Genomic DNA, 16,650 nt, shown 5'->3' on the forward strand with positions numbered 1-16,650 from the left:
ATCGCGCTGTTGTGGATTTTCGGACATCTAGGTGGTGTGGGTGATATTTTGAATTTTGGCGAGATGTCCGAAGGTGAAATTCAACAGCCGGGATTACTCCGAACAATTCATCGGAACATTCCCCGTGATAAATTCTGTAGAAGATGCAGAGCGATCCAACATCTCTACGCAAAGCCAAAGGATCAAGCAGATCGGAAAGGGCTTGATCGCCGATAATTCGAGCCGCTCTATGTTGGATACGGTCGAATGGAAGGAGCTGGTACTGGGGAGCACCCGCCCAGAGGTGAGAGCAGTATTCCACGTGAGGCCGAATTTGCGCCTTGTATAGTCTTAGACGATGGGCCGACGTGAAATACTGTCTTGCCTTGCTGAGCACACCGAGCTTTTTTGATGCCAATTTGGCTTTGCCTTCCAATTGACCGCGGAACTGAACGAGGCTTGAAACATCGACGCCAAGTATTCCGATACTAGCTGTGGCGGCTAAGGGAATGTTCTCGAAACGTGGAGATACGACAAATGGTGTTTTTTTAGCAGTTAACGCGCAAACTTGCCTCTTTTTGGGGTTGAAATGGACTAGGTTTAGCCGGGCCCAGTTCGAGACTTTGTTTAACGAAGACTCGATTTCAGACACAAGTTTGTTCCGGTTTTCTTCGACGTTTTCCGGAGAAATATTGTACACCTCATACACGGCCGGTGTATGAGGTGTCTACGGTGCTATCGTCTGCATAGCAGTGAATATAACTGATTTGCAACAAGTCATTGACATGAAGAAGAAATAGAGTGGGTGATAGAACGCAGCCTTGTGGAACACAAGCATTGACGAATTTTAAGTCGGAGCATGCACCGTCGACAACGACTTTGATGCTCCGATCTGCCAAAAAACTGGTAATCCAATTCAGGCCTTCAAGGCTGCCGAGGCGTCGAGAGCAGATATCATCTCTGACGTAAACGCACACCCCAGCTCGTGGTACAAAGGAATGTTCCATTTTTATCATTATTATCAGCAATTATCCCAACGATGACACGACTACCCTCATAACTGCTTATAAAAAGAGCAGGTAGACCGCCGGGCGCCCAATTAGATCCGGGCCTCCGTCGCGTATACATCGGTCGTATTTATTTATTACGTTAGCGTTAGGCTGTAGGTAGATTCTGTTCCTCTATGTTTCGTTTTTGCCTTGTTAGATAATTTATTTTTTATTTTTAAAAATAATTCAATAAATAGCGGATAACAAATTTGTTTTTTTTTAAGAATTACTGTTTCTGGTTTCTAAAATTATATTTTCGAAATTGTCATATTTGTAAGAAATAACTAACGTATTTATCAAAAGGCTAGTGACTATAGTCGATATTTAAAGTAAAAAGCTATAGACGTGCTCTTCATGATAGAAATAGATATAGGTACTATAGCCATAAGATTGAACAACCAATCAGATTCCTACGAATTTACGAAAATTACCGCACCGTTTTAAAATGGCCTCAAATTCAAGGGAGCCCAAGGGCCCCAGCATAGCTTGAGACGGCTCTGGGTACAACCAGCCATTATGCTTAGCTTTCGTGGACTAAGCGAAAGCTTTTGATTCGATCGAATCAAATGTGGGCCGTGCGAAGTCTTTTCAAAAATTTCAAATCGACTACCGGTATATCAATGTGTTAAAAAATCGTCTTGTAAACGCCACCATGTCGGTCCGACTCTAAACAGAACTTGAAACCAATTCTAACATATTTCCAAATGTTCACGCTACTTTGGAGGGCTTCTCTCTCACCAGGTCTAGAAATGAATACGGACAAGACTCAACAAAGGACAATAAAGTATAAATTAACAAAAAAATATTAGTATATTTTTACGGCCTACAACTTTTGTAAGAAACGTTCACCTAAGAACAATATTTATTTCATCAACCGTTAAAAGCGTACAAAAAAACCAAATAGGTTAACTTTAAGATTTCACCTTGAAATTTGAGGATGGAGTGGACTTGTGTTAGTGTCATTACAATACAGCCAGAGGTCTTCTTTTTTGTACGGTATATGAAATACAATAATTATTTAATTACCTTTTACCTTGTTCCTCGTTCTTTTTGTTAGTACTTTAATAAAAAAACGAATTCTACGTTTTAAAACATACTGTTCCATCATAAATCCACAAACGGTAAACAGAAATAACACAAAGGCACGTTTAACGAAACGAACGATACGCAAGGAACAATAACAACGGTGTAAAAAGTAGTACGCGAACAAATAAATCAAATATTTATTTTATCTTATCGTTTTGGCTTATATAAAATATTTATAAAAAAATAATGTGGTAGAAACTACTTTTGTAGCAGAATTGTAGAATGAAATATCTATTTACTACTTTCTTGGTGGTAATCAAAAGCCAAAATTTCTGAATTGTTGGGTTATACTAGTTGGTCGATAATATATGGGAATTACTCTTTAAGTATGGTAGTGTTGTCAACTTGGACCATCATAATATATGCGGTGTGACCAGTAGTAAAAAAAAAAAGAATCTATAACGATAACATACTTACACTTTTACCTTTATGGCTTATCTCAAATACCTAGCACTATTCGCAAAATAAAAGCTTTTCCTAATAAAGAATGCCGAATGCAAATACGCAACTGAAAAATATTTATGTTAAAAAATATATTACTATTCTATATAATATACGCGTATTATGTGTTCAGAATCGCTATTTTCAATGATTCAATCCATCCGTGGATGATCTTTTAACTATTCGGTGTCCGACTGAAGTTTAAAAAATATTTAAGACAATCAGGTTGAATGTTACTATGCTTTTGCCTTACTACGACGAACGATCTAAGAAAAATAAGTTAAAAACACATGTTTTATGTCAGAGTTAAATCAGACTGAATTTTGTAAACAAAACATTTGGTCAAACATTAATAAGTGTGTCGTGCCGTGTTATAAATAATTATGGATGATATAGATCGGCTTGAGAAAGAAATATTAGTCTTAAGGGAAACATTACGACGTAAGGAGAAAGAAATATTTGAGATTAAGAAGGAGTTTATGCCGGTAAGTCATTATTATGAGATAATATTCGCGACAAACACAAATACTACCGAATAGATTTTTATACTCATTGGTACAAAGAACAAACACAAACTTGTTACTGCTGTTATTCGAATGCATAGATTCAATAACTATTTTATAGGGCAATGTATACGGTTCTACAACATAATCCCAGAAAGCGTTCAAAATGCCTCTGTTACCAAATTTAAAAACATTGTTAAAGAAAGCATGTGTGTGAATTGTTATTATTCAGTGATTTATGATTGATGCAACTTGGGAATGAAACGATTGCCTCCTGGCTATTTCTTTTAATAATAAATATTTTGTAAATAATCACAAATTGACAAAAAAGAGATTCACTGAGTTTATTTCGCCGGTTCTTCTCAGATCATGGTATTTTCTCTTCCGAACCGGTGGTAGGGTTTAGTTTGACAATCAATAAGTGTAATGCATCTAAATTGATAAAGGAATATTGAATATAGGAGTGACTCTGGATGCCTTAGGTCAGGTTAGAAGGTTTGTATTTGAATAAAGTGCGTACACTTACATTTGCTTCACAATATATTTAAAACAATATTATGAATATTCACAATAATATAGAATATACTTTCCGAACCGGTGAACGGTTTTTTACATTTAATTCAACACTGTTGAGACGACTCAAAAGTGCCTTTATGAGCCTATTTGAATAAAGAATATTTTTTTTTTTTTTATTTTATATGTAAGTAACTGCACATCATTTCATGGGCCTAATAGTTAGGTTATTGATGTAACAAATATGGATTTCATCATGTATAATAATCTACAAGATTATTGGTCACGACTAGCTTACTGTGTTAAAAATAAATAAAAAATAGAATCATTTTCGTACAAACATTTTCAAACGAATAATTTTCACTGTTTGACATCTTAGTTTCAGAAATTACCTTCCAAGGTAGAAAAAGAAATTGTTAACCAAAATGAATGTGCGAAGAATGTTGTTAAGATCAGTGAGAAGCTACCAAAATGGGCTATTGAAAGGTAAATCTCAACTTTAAAATGTTGATTTTTCTAATGAAAATTCACAAAAATGTATACTTTGGACAAATAAACACGCCTTCTTGCCATAAAATTAAATTAAATTTTTAATTTTTTTTTTATGCCCGCAAAAATGCTGTCAGACATTTTGATGATGTCACATTGTTAAAAACTACAGTCGTGTATGTACGACCGGTACTCATTCAACGTTAACAGCTATAAATATTTCGTGTTTTTTGGAAAAATAATGAATTACAATCGCTGTCATTGGAGTGTAATGTACAAATACTAGCATTTAAACTCCAGAAAAGTTGATAAGTGCCAGATGATATTGAAATGACAGTATTTGCATGTCCGACGCCACACCATGCCGGCTCGTGTTTTAGGTCACGTGATATACAGACCGAAAATCCGACACGGAACGGCGAAGTGCACTTCTGTGTTCAAAAATGTGACAGTAGTATCTAATGTTCGTGCCACACATGTGAACACACGTCTGGGGTAACACTTTGTATTGTGTACCGGTTTGAAAGGTTAGTTAGCCAGTGTAACCTCAGGTACAAGGGTGATAACATCTTAGTTCCCAAGGTTGGTCGCATATATCCATGTCCATGTTATAATGGATGGTTAATATTTCATACAGTGCCAATATCTATGCGCGGTGGTGACTACTTTGATGGTAAGCGGTGCCCATTTTTCACTACACCTGCCATTTCGAAATAAAAAAATAAACCAAATTGGAAAATCTTTATTATTATTAGTTATATTGAAAGTTAATTATATTACTATAAGCATTTATTCCTGAATGTAATAAAAATGTGATCATAGAACGGCAGAAGTGAAACATCAAAATTGATGCTTATTTACTTATTATAAGGATGTGCCATATCAATATAAATATTATTTCAGGTACAGCCGTCAGATCTTACTCCCTGAAATAGGGGTCAAGGGTCAGGAGAAATTGATGGGGGCCAAGGTATTGGTTGTCGGAGCTGGGGGCCTGGGATGTCCCGCTGCAGTCTACCTCGCTGGGGCTGGTGTAGGTAATGATTGTAATACATCACTATATAGGGTCCTCCCGAATTCGAATGTTTTTTTTTCACACAAAATTCCCCTCTTCTTTTTCCCCCTTAAAAAAAAGGAAAGTAACGTAAAGTTTTGACGTTAATAATAATCAAACAGGGCAAACGATATTGTAAGTATAGAACATTGTTTCTTAGTAACGCTATGAATCATGTTAAAAATGTATATTTCTATCTTCCCAATTTGATAGGAAACGTTCATTCTATTGTTTGCTCCAATGGCAGTAGGAGTACAGATAAATCAACAAATTTGACCTTCAGTTGACGTTATATCATTGGTCGGGATCTTAAATATTCATTCGTTATGGACATTTTTATGGATTCGTAAAAAAATGGCGATTTGAATGTCGAGGAAATTGACATCGGAACTTTGGAAGCGCCTGCCTTTACCGAAAAAATTTTTCACCACAGCTTTTCAACTCACACCCTAAAAACTTGAACCTACCTCTTATGTGGAGTAAAATCCACAGTATCCATTCAGAACCCTGCGTTTGGCTTCTTTATAGAGCTTGAACAGGGCAAATTTTTGACCCACCAAGGACCAAAAAGTCGTCGTCCTAACGTGTGTCACACAACAACCACCCTTCACCATCAGAAACACCCCTCGTTTGCATGCCAGTTGTCCTGGCCTGCTTTGCCAATTACGAAATAATAGACTAAATAAAAACGCAGACGAAACAAAACGAGGAATAATATTATTACCTAAATACTTGCTAAGCAATGTTTATAAGTGAGGCTAATTGAAGTAATGGATGATTGTCATTTTTCATTTTAGGAGAAATAGGCATAGTGGATTATGACCAAGTGGACTTGACGAACATACACCGTCAGATATTGCACAGTGAAGCTGATCAGAATGTAAGCAAGGCTCAATCCGCCGCTGACAGTTTACGAAGGTGAGACTTTCTAATGGAAATGGGCCGCTCGTATTTTAATGCTTCTATATTGGTTAAATTAATTTAGACAATCGTGTAGTGTTATTCGCAAGCAGCTCATTGGACAGTTAACGTTGGTCAGCTGCTCCTATTGGCTGTTGTATCACATCACTTGTAACTAATCAGAAGACTGTCAGAAGCGTATAATGGTGGATACAAAATGAAATTGTGTGAAGTTAAGAACTAGATATAAGATAATTAATTTTGATGCTTTCCATTTGACTGTCTCTTACACAAAGAAACAATCCTCCTCCCCAATATCTCTTACCCCTTTCAGGTGTAAACGGTTCAAAATGCGGCAAAATTCAGCACAAAGCTAGTGCAATCGAATGGACGTCATAAAAAATAATATTTAAGTTTTGCTGACTATATTTTTTTACCCTCATCTGTCACCCCTTTGATATACGTAGTTTTGAACTTCGCAAAGGTCGAAATGACTACCAGACGACTATTCCAAACAAACATGTTCCCAATTTTCGGGAGCCCTTGCTGGTACAGCGACAGAGCCCTAATTAGAAAATGTTTTAGAAAATTCCCCAAGTGGGCAGTTTATTCGATTGTAGAATAAAGTCCCGCAGAACCGGTTTGAGTGTCATGTGAGTTTTCATGAGTGATGTTTGCGTTTACTGAGCTCGTGTTCGGTAACGGAAAACATCGTGAGGACGGCTGAATCTGTCGGAATTATCACATTGTCATCGACCATCCCATATTGGGGCATTGAAGTGAAATATCCCCTAAACCCTTGCCCAGAAGTGGGATATAACTCCGTACTACAATTGATAAACAGTAAGCATGTCTTTTATATGTATAGTTTTTCTATTTCCAGTATAAATTCCAAGATAAAATTGACCCCCTACAATATAGAACTAAATCCATCGAACGCGTTGGAGATTTCGGCGAACTATGACGTCATATTGGACTGCACGGATAATGTGCCAACTCGGTACATGCTGAACGACGTTAGTGTTTTAAATAAGGTAATTATTATTTCTTAATAATATATGTTTAACTTGCTTGCATTTTTTTAAATATTTTGTTCCCAGTATTATAACATAATATATAACGGGGCGAGATTACTTTGATTGTAGATTTGGATAGTTAATGAATAGTTGGCAATAATGTTTGATGGCTGATTTACTTTTAAGAGCGGGTCACCCCGAATGGAGTTGTAAGTGTCATGGCAACGCGAGTCGTCATGTTTTGACAAGCGACTCGAATGCGATGGTTGCTTGCAAACCCATTTGCTCTTAATCGAGATGAATTATTGTAATCCTTTGATGTTATTGGTGTACGATTATTGAATCAATTAATACAGTGATTAGACGATATTAAATACGTTTTATTTTGTGAATATCTCCATTGCACGTCCACATAGTCTTCCAAATGTCGGATCAATCCTCGAACCCAACTGTTCGGCATCCTGCTCCTCCGACATTACGGGTTGGTCGTTAGATGTTAGGCGAAAAAACCGGCCAACAAGTCGGACTCGCGCATGAAGGGTTCCGTACCATTGAATAGGTACACAACAGTAGGTACACACATTTATTGATATCGAGCAAAAAGGCCAAAAAAATCGTGTTTGTTGTATGGGTCGCCTCCCTTAAATATTAATTTTATTTTCTTTTTAGTATTTGTTGTTATAGCGGCAACAGAAATATATAATCTGTGAAAATTTCAACTGTCTAGCTATCGCGGTTCTTGAGATTCAGCCTGGTGACAGACAGACGGACGAACAGACAGCGACAGTCTTAGTAATAGGGTTCCGTTTTTACCCTTTGGGTACGGATCTCTAAAAAGTAGTCTATGTAAATGCAAAATTAATTACTGTAAATTTGTTCCTCATTCAGGGCCAAACCACTGAACCGAATTTGATGAAATTTGGTTTGGGACAAGTTTGAATTCCAGGACATAGATTACTTTTTTCTGCCTAATACCTGACGACCAACCCCTAAAAGATAATATCTAGTGTTAAACATTTTCAGATGCCCTTGATATCGGGCAGTGCATTAAAAATGGAAGGACAACTCACAATATACGGTTATCGAGCAAAGACGAACCAGAACGACAAAGTACGTATTAATTTATGGTCAATATTGTATTTTATATAAAAACATAACTTAATCTTTTACAAGTAACATGGAGTCCAGGTTCTAGCGCCGGTTCTTCTCAAGTTAAGTTCTATTCAAGTTCTTAAGTTACGTTCCGAATCGTCGGTGGATATTTGACAATAAGTGTAATTATTTCTACGTTGAATTAAATTTTTGTATTTGATACCCCGAGTAAAAGATCAAGTTATTTTTGTTAAGAAATTTTCACGAGCATTCTGGTTGTGTCTGGAAGTGACCAGCGTTTACACTCCCGTGCCTTAAAAACACGTCAAGGCGTCGCTCCTTTTATCCTCAATCGTTATCCACTTTACCTCAGCCTCTCTCAAGATGGACCACGGCTTCAGATTCTCGGCCTTGCGCATCTAGTCAGATGTATGAATCTAGGACTCATCCGCTCCATCGACCATACGTGGCCAGCCCAATGTTACTTCAATCTGCTAATTTTGCTCCATCGGTATCACTGGTTCTTCGTCAGATAATCTCGTTCCTGATAATATCCTTCAAAGATACTTTAAGCATATCGAATATCTTTTCATTCTAACAGAGATATAGTGACGTGAGAATCAGTGACGTAGCTAGGAGATTATGAATGAAGTTAAAACAAACCTTAGATTTACGTATTCAATGCAATTTACTAAAAGCTCAGCTGTATTGTCTAACAGTTCTCGAATAATATATCTCTATTTATAATACAACTCTATTACTTTTAACTGCTTATATCCATTTTAATTTTACTCCCAAAGTTCTGATGGCTTCGTCGATGTTCAAAACTAAATTTTTCGAAACCATAATTCAATTCAAGGTCAAATGTTGTTTATTTTGCTTTCGTCCCGATGTTGGATTAGACTATAGATGATCTTGACCTCTTTTTGCTGTTCAAAATAGTAATTGTTTAAATAAAAATATAATTGCGTTTAATCATAGTTTGGTTTTCAAATTTTCTGGTTATTCTGACTTATGATAGCGATGTCACTGATTATGATATTTCAACATTAAAGCCAACTTATATAATTCGGATTTTAATAAATATATCGATTATTTTCTTCCAGGGTTATAAATATATAGGGCCATGCTATAGGTGTGTATTCCCGACTCCTCCACCACCAGAAGCGGTGGGGAGCTGTTCCGCTGATGGCGTTGCTGGACCCATACCTGGCGTTATAGGTAATTTTTATTTGTTTATATATTTAACACGGTAAATAGTTAGTGACGTAAAAACTGTTACTGAAAAATAGGTACTTGATTTCTGGGAAAAATTACTTTCAATTATTTACACTTTTTCCCTTATATTTAAAGCACTTAGCTTTAATTTAAATGCTACTAAAAAAGTGGAGTGGACGGTCGAAGGTTGGTACCTGATGGTAAGTGGTCACAACGATAAACAATGCCACTATGAGAAATATTATTACCATCCGATATATTGGAAACTATTTTATGCCTGATGGTAAGTGGTCACCACTGTCCAAAAATTAAACAATTCCCCATGATGTCCCAACTTTGGAAACTCAGAAGCTATGCACCTTGTTCCGGCTCACTAAAACCGAAACAACACACAACCTCAAAGGTAGACTAATGGATGAGTGGGTAATCAAATGGTCTTTCAGAAGACCTACCACCAAGGAACTGTCCTTCCATATATGTACATACCAAGTAATATGGTATCATTTTCAGGAACACTGCAAGCTTTGGAGACAATAAAGTTGATCGTTGGACAGACGCACGACAATCTCTTAGTGGGTAGGCTGCTGTTGTTCGATGGCGAGGACATGAGCTTTCGTAATGGTACGTATAATATTGTCGTTTTTTTTTATGAATAAAATAGTTTTATGAACTGACCAATGGGACTCCTGACGGTAAAAGGTACCGTCACCGGAACTACCGTTGAGACAGGCTCGGCTTATTCTCGCTTGTACCCATTGAATGAGTACGTCTGTATTTATATTCTTTGTTTTGATTTCAATGGTCACCACCGCCTATAGACATTGTCGCTGTAAGAAATATTAACCATTCCTCACGAACCGATTTGATTCTCGCCAAACGTCCTAAGAGTTTACTAGTGTACTTTGTGGTTAACTGATGGCCACTACTTTTTTCGTCTCATTCTCAGTTTTGACAGTCAGACGGACATATAGATAATCAAAGCTAACATGTTATGTCCCTATATCTATAGTTACACTGGCCCACTAAAGCTAATATGTTATGTCCCTTTATCTGTAGTTACACTGGCCTACTAAAGCTAACATTTTATGTCCCTTTTATCTGTAGTTACACTGGCCCACTAAAGCTAACATATTATGTCCCTTTTATCTGTAGTTACACTGACCCACTAAAGCTAACATTTTATGTCCCTTTTATCTGTAGTTACACTGGCCCACTAAAGCTAACATATTATGTCCCTTTTATCTGTAGTTACACCGGCCCACTAAAGCTAACATTTTATGTCCCTTTTATCTGTAGTTACACTGGCCCACTAAAGCTAACATATTATGTCCCTTTTATCTGCAGTTACACTGGCCCACTAAAGCTAACATTTTATGTCCCTTTTATCTGTAGTTACACTGGCCCACTAAAGCTAACATTTTATGTCCCTTTTATCTGTAGTTACACTGGCCCACTAATGCTAAAATTTACTTCCCTTTATCTGTAGTTACACTGGCCTACTGACCCTTCAAGCCTTAACACAATAACCCAAAGTATTGCTGATATATAATATGTGATGAGTGGGGTGGTACCTATTCCGGATCATGCACAGAGGCCTACCACCAATGAAGATATATTGTTAAATGCGTCTAATTACAATTTCAGTAAAACTTCGTCCAAGAAATCCTGAATGCGAGATATGTTCGGAAAGTCCGAAAATTACAAAATTACTTAACTACGAAGTTGTCTGTCGAATGCAATCTAAGGAAAAGGTATGTGTATTTCATATTTATATACATGTGACTAGCGATCCGCCCCGGCTTCGCTCGGGTGCAATGCTGATACTAAATATACTACAGAATGTCTTACAACGTTCACAGTTTTTCAGTCATTAGACAATACAAACCGCTATGTCCCTGCGTTTTAAATTTGTAATATGTTTAAAAATATTCATTTAAATTACATGCTGTAAAGGGCCATATTGATCTATATCAAATTCACAATTTATTTAAGGTACTTAATTGGATAAGGATTACTGCTGTATTGCTTAAAATCGCTTCGAAAATAAGCCATTATTTCTCGTAAAAAGTAAACGATAAAATATGGTTATTGTGGGTAATCCCTAAGAGATAGACACATACCATCGCGGACTTTTTTGAAGATCTTTTTAAGGTGTACAATACTGTAGTACATTATTTTAATCTATCTCATAGGGTTGAGCCAGCATTTGCAATGTAAGCGCAAAAATGTGTTTATTTACGACATCACTTCAGAAACCTCTAAAATTATCAGTGTTACTATACTATATTGTGCTCGTATTATACATATAAACTTTCCTCTTGAATCAATCTATCTATTAAAAAAAACCGCATCAAAATCCGTTGTGTAACTTTGTTTTATACTAAGTAATGATATAGGTAGGCCGGCGAGCAAGTGGTTGTCAGTGGGTACCCCCGGGCATAGACATTGGCGCTGTAAGAAACATTAACCATACATTACATCGCCACCAACCTCGGGAACTAAGATGTTATGTCCCTTGTGCCTGTAGTTACACTGGCTCACTCGCCCTTCAAACCGGAACACAACCGATAACATTACGTTTCAAACGACCATTTCGTGTGACCACTTACCACGAGCTGGTCATTTGCTCCGCTTATATATATTATAAATATATATTTAATCGGTGCAAAAGAGTAACTCATGATGTTTTACCAGTTCTTCGCAGTTGAAATTAAAATCTACATTTAGAAGCAATCGTGTTACGTTATAATGTATCTATTTTGGATTTCAATAATATATATTTATTTTGAAATTTTTCAGGATCTTGATTTAGATATTCTACCGCCAAAAAACAGAATCACAGCAATGAAATTGGCTGAAGCGCTTAAAGCGACGAATAAACATCTGTTGGTCGACGTCAGAAGCGAACACGAGTTCGAAATGTGCAAACTAGATGGCGCTGTTAACTATCCATTGGAAAAGTTGCATCGAAGTAACATTGATTTACTTTTGAAGGATATTAGGGACTGTTGTTGTCGAGGTTAGTTCTAGTCGTTATTTTTTGTTTTTTGCTTTTGTTATGTTAATATCGGCTGAATGTCGTGCCGTCAAACGTCACGACGCTCCCTCATACCGTCACGTCTCTCCGTCCGCTGTCTACTGTTTTTGTTGCTATGTATTATTGTAATAACAAGATAAATGTATGTATATATTTAAATTGTATGATTTATTTTAATTTTGTTTATATACTTAATATTAAAAATGCGAAAGTCACTCTGTCTGTTGCTTTCACACGGTCAAACGACTGAATCGAATTCGATTAAATTTGATATGAAGCAAGCTTGACTCCAAGGACAAGGCTTTTATTTCCCTAACGACATACGAAAAACTCCCATAAGGCGAGCGAAGCTGCGGGCGATGACTACTTAGCGAATATAATAGCGAGCCAGCTAGCTAGTGGCGCATTGATGTAAGAGACTTAATATTTCTTACAATAAGTCTGGGTGGTGACCACTTACCATCGGGTAACCTATTTTGAATTTTAGTTTTACGTGGAGGAAATGCATTTACGCATGCCGCCCGGTCGGGGCACCGGGACGGGTATGTGGGACTCCCCGCGGCCTAGTGCCCCGTCCTACCCACTAAAACCTCCTCGGTAACGCTCGTGCTTATCACCGAGGTCCGGCCAGTGGCAACCGCTAAAAAAAAAAAGATGTGACGTCTCCAAAGTGCTTCTAAAACCGTACTTGAATGATGAGTATTTTGTGTGTGTTTTTTAAATAATGTTATATTTTTGTTATAGTGACATTTATTTGTAGAAGAGGAAACGATTCCCAAATCGCCGTTAAGAGAGTTCTAGATGTTATAGAAGATGAATATAAAGATAAAATAACTGATCTGACTGGTGGCCTACATGCCTGGTCGAAGTACGTCGACGGGGAATTCCCCGTTTACTAGTGTTGCCATATCTAAATAAGTTGTAAAATAAAATTGTGTATATTTTCATTGTTTTATTTTATTTTTTCTATTTATAAGGTTCAATTGTTTTTTCAAATTTAGATTCATGAATTTTTATTCAACAAATAATTAAATTATTTTGAACTTTTGAGGCAATCGACATAGACATTGGCGCAGTGATCAACCTTGGGAACTAAGATGTTATATCTTGTGCCTGTATATACACTGACTCACCCTTCAAACCTGAACACAAAAATACTAAGTATTGCCTGCTTAGCCGTAGTGTCTAATAATTGTACCACCAGCTTATATCTCATTGGATAAATATAATAGAACTTGTTTAAAATCCATATTTCACCCGTACGAAGTCAAGACAGGCCAGACCAAGTTCTAGTATAAAATTAAATATTGACCATCGGAAAAAACAAAACATTTTATTATTCAAGGGTATGAAATTGTATATCAATTGATATTTATTTCCCAAACTAGAAAATTATCCGTAACGATGCATACGCTGGCAACATTTTACAAAAAAACTACAATTAAAATTAAATCTCACGAAGTAGCAATCTCATTGGAAGGATCAGAGATTCATTATCTGTGTACAGTTAGGTCTTTATTGAAATCTAATACTTATGTATCTGAATTAAGGCTTACTAGTATTTATGATAGATAAAACATAAGTTACGGGAATCCCCGTACTCTTGCTAATCAACGCTCTTGAGCAAATTCTACTATTTCTTTTAAGTTAGTAGAATATGTTATGATACGTTTTCGAGTACATTCCGATCAAATTTTAACTATTCCTCACAAAAATAAACCTCAGCCTGATCGTAACTGAGGGTCAGTTCTACTTATTTATAGCAAATCAAATAAAAATATATGTTATTCAAGTAGGCTTTTACAAGCACTTTGGAATCGTCATTTAATAAACTATTTAAAGTAAAGCACCGGTTCGGAATGTAGATTCTACCGAGAAGAACCGGCAAGAAACTCAGTAGGTACTCTTTTTCAACATCTAAGAATACAGTCATGTTAGTTAAATACAATTATATATGTATGTCATGTCTCCTGCGTGGAAGTCAACAAGCATTAACTTCACGCTTTTTTATCATCAATATAATCTTGTATCGAATAATATTACTACTTTACCAATGTATTTTTTACAAATTACTTGAATCTATGAAACGGCAAAGTTAAAAATGTCTGCGGAATTTTATTACAGAAGCGGATACTTTGCCCCAAGAATGATTTATTGACTTTGCGGAGTCGGAAACTCGGTGTTCTAAGCTGATCCTTATATGGGTTATGATACGATCTCAATTATATTTCGATACAACTTCGACCTAGCAAACTGGATGGTCATGACACGGCCAACGACAACGGTTACGATTGCGATAAAGTGACTATTTTTAAGTAGAATCGCCATAAGTTATATCGATAGCTAGCTAGTTGTAATTTTCACAATTTATGTATTTCTGTTGACGCTATAACAAATACTAAAAACAAAATTGAATAAATATTTTCCATAGGAAAAACGCCATTTTTGCTTATTTTTGCTCGATATAAATAAATGTGCGTACCTTCTGTTGTTAACCTAGTGTTCCTTCGTGCGCGAGTCCGATTCGCACTTGGCCGGTTTTTTTGTATAGATTACCAATATATTTTAATCTCCGATACGAAAAAAAAAGTTGAATGTGTATCTGTTTATGGCGTCGTCCTAATAGAAGAACCGATTTTGATTTCGTTTTTTTTTTAAGGTGACTTGAATGAGTCTTCTAGGCTATGATCAAAGATCTATTCAGCTTTTCGAAGATCATGTTAGCAACTACTGTGGTACTATTACGGTGACAGCATAGCAACTGTTGTTGTTGTTGCAGTCGATAAATCAGTATTATGGAGTATTATGATACTGTATACGTCCATAATACTGATTTATTCCAATCTGATTGATCCACAACAAATATTTGATAGCAAAAGTTACTATTGTATAACCGTAATAGCACCACAGTTCAATGATGTTATTATAACATGATAATGCGTAGTCTCGTTGGTCTAGTGGTAACATACGGTCGCACATCCCGAGGTTCTGTTTTTAAAGGTTAATAAAAAGTTATAGGGTGTTTTTTCTTAGTAACAGCTCGGAGACTGAAAGTCTGAAATATGCGCTCCCGTACTTCGGAAACCAAGTTAAGCCTGCGCCTGGACACTTTCCGGTCGTGTCGGATTTGTCGTCATATCGGATTGAGAGTCAGGGAATAGAAGAGTGCCCTGTATTTGTAATAAATAATAATAATAATAAATAAACATTGGATAACATCACATACATTACTCTGATCCCGATGTAAGTAGCTAAAGCACTCGTGTTATGGAAAATCAGAAGTAACGACGGCACCACAAACACCCAGACCCAAGACAACATAGAAAACTAAGAACTTTTTTTACAGTGACTCGGCCGGGAATCGATCCCGGGACCGCGGAGTGGCGTACCCATGAAAACCGGTGTACACACTACTCGACCATGAAGGTTGTTCGTATATTACTATTACGCTAGAAAATGTTTTGTGTAGTTGGTTGGTCTTCCTTGAGATCAGCCGCCGTGGCCGGATGCGGTCAGGACGCCATCATCATCTACGTGCTGCAGTATCATCTGAAATCAGGATCATACCCTATTCATTATACGTAGGTACACCTTACTCATACGTTTTGGAGCTCATTGGAAAAATGAATAGATTATTTGTCGAAACAACAAAAAGTTTAATTAGGATTCAATTCAATTAAATTCTCAGTTAAATGACTTTTAGTTGTGCCGACAGGCCACAGATTATTTCAGCAATGTCACGTAGGATAGGTACGCGAATGAGATTGATCGGTACGGTTGAGGTAACAAACTCAATTAAATTTTGAATTATGTAGTAGGAATTTTCTTGATAATCCTTACCCTAGAACAACAAAAATTTGGTTTTTTTTTTATCATACATGTTGGCAACGTCAGTATGACGTAGAACACGTTACAACCGAAAAGTGTCACAGGGAATGGGATATCGAAAAAATATATATTACGAACGTGAACGAATAGACTTATATTTTGGATATCATGATGTCTGATCATGAGTTGATGCCTAACCCCTTGTTATATATATATTAAAGGAGAAGTTTTATTAGCTTGTATTGCCAGGAGAAGAACCGAGATCGCCCAGTGGTTAGAACGCGTGCATCTTAACCGGTGATTTCGGGGTCAAACCCAGGCAAGCACCACTGAATTTTCATGTGCTTAATTTGTGTTTATAATTCATCTCGTGCTCGGCGGTGATGGAAAACATCGCGAGGAAACCTGCTTGTGTCTAATTTCAACGAAATTCTGCCACATGTGT

General features: G+C 36.7%; 2 protein-coding genes across 2 annotated transcripts in view; both read left to right on the top strand.

Moving 5' to 3' along the window:
• LOC113392148 (zinc finger protein 175-like) overlaps nt 1-16,650 on the top strand; it is a 479,450-nt gene that overhangs the window by 450,500 nt on the left and 12,300 nt on the right. The window lies entirely within an intron of this gene.
• LOC113400629 (adenylyltransferase and sulfurtransferase MOCS3) lies at nt 2,855-13,320 on the top strand. The gene is made up of 11 exons (XM_026640268.2): nt 2,855-3,040; nt 3,957-4,057; nt 4,964-5,097; nt 5,912-6,032; nt 6,898-7,048; nt 8,054-8,140; nt 9,229-9,343; nt 9,851-9,961; nt 10,985-11,091; nt 12,140-12,359; nt 13,122-13,320. Exons 1-11 carry the CDS (start codon nt 2,939-2,941, stop codon nt 13,274-13,276), a joined length of 1,404 nt encoding a protein of 467 aa, XP_026496053.2. The 5' UTR covers nt 2,855-2,938; the 3' UTR covers nt 13,277-13,320.

This window comes from Vanessa tameamea, chromosome 31, assembly GCF_037043105.1.
Source record: "Vanessa tameamea isolate UH-Manoa-2023 chromosome 31, ilVanTame1 primary haplotype, whole genome shotgun sequence".
Taxonomy (NCBI): Eukaryota; Metazoa; Arthropoda; class Insecta; order Lepidoptera; family Nymphalidae; genus Vanessa; species Vanessa tameamea.